The sequence below is a fragment of the Verticillium alfalfae genome, genomic scaffold, assembly GCF_000150825.1.
Source record: "Verticillium alfalfae VaMs.102 supercont1.5 genomic scaffold, whole genome shotgun sequence".
In the NCBI taxonomy this organism is placed as follows: domain Eukaryota; kingdom Fungi; phylum Ascomycota; class Sordariomycetes; order Glomerellales; family Plectosphaerellaceae; genus Verticillium; species Verticillium alfalfae.
In genome coordinates, this window is record NW_003315034.1 from 636,289 (window position 1) to 639,411 (window position 3,123).

At 52.5% G+C, this 3,123-nt stretch overlaps 1 protein-coding gene across 1 annotated transcript in view; it reads left to right on the forward strand.

Moving 5' to 3' along the window:
• VDBG_04521 (fungal specific transcription factor domain-containing protein) overlaps positions 1 to 2,614 on the forward strand; it is a gene marked incomplete at both ends in the record, with an annotated part of 2,833 nt that extends 219 nt beyond the window's left edge. Inside the window, 6 exons of the mRNA XM_003004869.1 lie at positions 166 to 281; positions 393 to 856; positions 919 to 1,217; positions 1,269 to 1,706; positions 1,761 to 2,011; positions 2,086 to 2,614. Coding sequence (XP_003004915.1) covers positions 166 to 281; positions 393 to 856; positions 919 to 1,217; positions 1,269 to 1,706; positions 1,761 to 2,011; positions 2,086 to 2,614 — 2,097 coding nt within the window. The remainder of the gene's footprint in view (positions 1 to 165; positions 282 to 392; positions 857 to 918; positions 1,218 to 1,268; positions 1,707 to 1,760; positions 2,012 to 2,085) is intronic.
• Between the last annotated feature and the right edge of the window lie 509 nt (positions 2,615 to 3,123).

Genomic DNA, 3,123 nt, shown 5'->3' on the forward strand with positions numbered 1-3,123 from the left:
TTCCAGCTTACGAAATGTAGTGCGAGGCTGTCGGGTTCGCAAGTATGTTGTCTTCGCAGGTCCTATGGTCGACACCTCTCACGAATGGGGCCAGCACATCAATGTTCAAGTGGCCCTCGGGTGCATGTCATTGTGTATCCTACTTCAACGCTAATCGTGGGTCAGATCCGCTGCGACAAAGGGTCTCCCTGTTCTCATTGCCGGCGTGTCGGCGTCGAGTGTGTTCAATTGACCGTCAAGCCTAGAGAGAAGCGCACACGAATCCTTCTCACGTCTCAATAGTACGTATCCTACGTCCCCTCTCCCTGGCATTGGGATCTTTTTATCCCCCTCCAGCGGTGTGTGTACCCTTCGAAGTAAACAGGGCTTGGTTAACAGGACTGGACGTCTAGTGAAAGGAAGATTGATGTTCTCGACCACCGGCTTGACGGCGTCACCAAATTGCTGGAGGATCTCAAGATCATCTTGTCAGCCTCTAGCAGTAGTCCAGGGCTCAAAAATACCAAGACAGCTACAAGCCCCATGGTTCCTCCTGCCACCTCGCCAGCCAGTCGTGCAGGCCCATCAGAGTCAGCAGCTGGACAAGTGACTGAAGGGGAGTCTTCGCTATCGGCACACTCTGCCTTCGTCCACGATTTCCTTCAAGGCCTTGTCGAGGAAGGCTCTCTTCATCACCCTGATCCTGAGATTGACAGGACCATGAAAGCGCTCTCAGGCCTCGTCAGCGCGTCACGGCGGCAACCTGAGACTCACGAATCCATGTTGAGTCTCGCAAAACCAAAAGAGAGTGCGCAGCAACGGATCTCAGAGCTACCGCCCATTCAAACGTCAGTGGCTCTCATCCGCCTGGCGAAAAGTACGTGCAATCCATCCTATGTCGATGAGAACCCAAGACTAACGCTTCCGATTCCTCATTAGCACAGAAGCTCGCCGGGACCGGCTGGATCTACGAGTTCATCACGATGCGGCCGTTCGGTGATCTTTGTCTCAATGTTTACTTCTCCGAGGATCACTCGGCTTTTGATTCTATCAGTGTCAATGCTGGATTGTATTCACTATGTTGGGACTATGCCCTGTCGTCCGACATTGCCCCTGGCGAGAAGGAGCAATACATGACGTATGCTCAATCGTGTCGCGAGAACCTTGAGACCGGGCTCGCGAACCTGCCCCTTTATTTTCCGGCAACCTCGGATGCCATAGCTGCTCTGCTGTTCGGCGTGAGTTCTCCTTCGCCCGTAGCTGTGGTTGTCTTGCTGACAGGTCCGCAGGCCTTCTATACTCTACAGTTCGCGAAATCTTCCCTGTGCTGGGCATTGTCTTCTAAAGCTTCGGAATTGTGTCAGACATTGGGCTATCACCGAGCCGCTTCCACAGAGAACCAAGTGGCAGAGGACCCAGCCTACGCCCAGTTCCTCTTTTGGACTACTTACTATATTGAAAAAGGTCTAAGCCTTCGCCTAGGCAGACCCTCTACGATTCCCGACTGGGACATCACCGTCAGCCCTCCCTCATCTTCGGCCCCTGACCAGGCTCCCGTCCTGGCCTTCTTCGTGTTATGGGTACAGACTGCAAAATGCCAAGGCAACATCTACGAGCTGCTCTACAGTCCCGGCGCCGTGGGCCTCCCCGATGCCTTGCGACAGTCCAGAGTTGAGATCTTGCTGTCGAGCTTGCGCGACATTGATAAAGAGACGCAAAAGACTAGGGTCAGTGCATGATCCGAAATGCCCTGCGTGAACCACTGCTGACCCTGGTGATAGATTGCATGGCTCGAAATCTCCAAAGAAAATTCGGGCGACGATTTAATGGACTTCTATGCCACCTCGGACGACATCCTTCGGCTGTCCTTGCTGACTCATGTCCACCGAGCTGCTCCAAGGGCTTCATCCTCGTCCACAACCTTCAGTTCTGACTGTCTTGAAGCTGCGAGAATGACGCTAAAGCGGCATCACGACTGCATGGAGATCATACACAGAACTGGCGGCAAGTACTTCCAAACATACATTCACTGGTAAGGCTCACACCGCGTTCGAGCTGGGCTCCGTAGCCGCCCGAGCTAGGTCGTACCCAGGCTGACCTGATCAGGACCCTTCTGTTCGCACCTTTTATCCCATTCATCGTCCTGTTCTGCCATGTGATGGAGACAAGAAGTGAGGACGAGTTTGCTCGCCTCGAAGCGTTCGTCACCTCGATCGGACCCGCGTCGGTTCTCTCGGAGCCAGCCGCCAAGATGCTGCATCTCTTCCAGGTACTCCACAATATCGCGCGGCGGTACATCGAGCTCGGAGGCTCTGTTGCACAGAACAGGGGGCAGTACTCATCTATCCCTCAGATGAACGCAAGTCTGGCTGCTCTTGGGGTTCCTCATGTCGGCGTCGTCCGGACAAACAGCCAACAACTGGGCCAGCGGGCGGACCAATCTTTGGCGTTTGATTCAGGCTCTCTGCCGCTCGACCGTGATACCGAATTCGGCACTGGAGAGGCACAGATTGACCAAAATCTAGTCAACCCGGTACTTTGGATGGGTAATGGGCCGCAGTTGGAGGATTGGTTCTATAATAACCAAGCATCGATCCAGTCACTGCAGGAACCAGGCGACAGCAAGTTCAGATAGAATTCACATGCAATTCCTCGGGCCGTTTCGACAAGCAGCGACTACAGGCTAATGACTGTGTAATGAAAATGCTCTTCGTTACGTCCTCAGGGCGCAGAGGTTGCTCAAGCTCTTTGAGCAGTATTTGGTTACATCCCATGGCACACATACCCACGTGCGACGTTGAGTTTGACCGAGATTCGTTCATCAGATACAATTATGCCAAACACCTCAAAGGTCCAATGCTAATGCTATGAGAAATTATACAGGGAGGCAATGTTATTGACAAGTCTAGACAACATAGGGAAAGAACAAAGAAAAATAGAGAAGCATAGAAAACCCGCAGCAAGCAACTGCTACTTGTTGTTCAGGAGCTGAGGAAGAGCAGCCGAGAATTTTGAGTAAAAAAACCGTTTTGAGTGCACTATCAATCGATTTGAGCTCTAGTCTTTCCCTTAGTGCCGTTGCTGGAATCGTTTATTTCATAGAGGCGGTCGTCTTTGACGTGCCCTGACGGCTCAGGTTTTTTT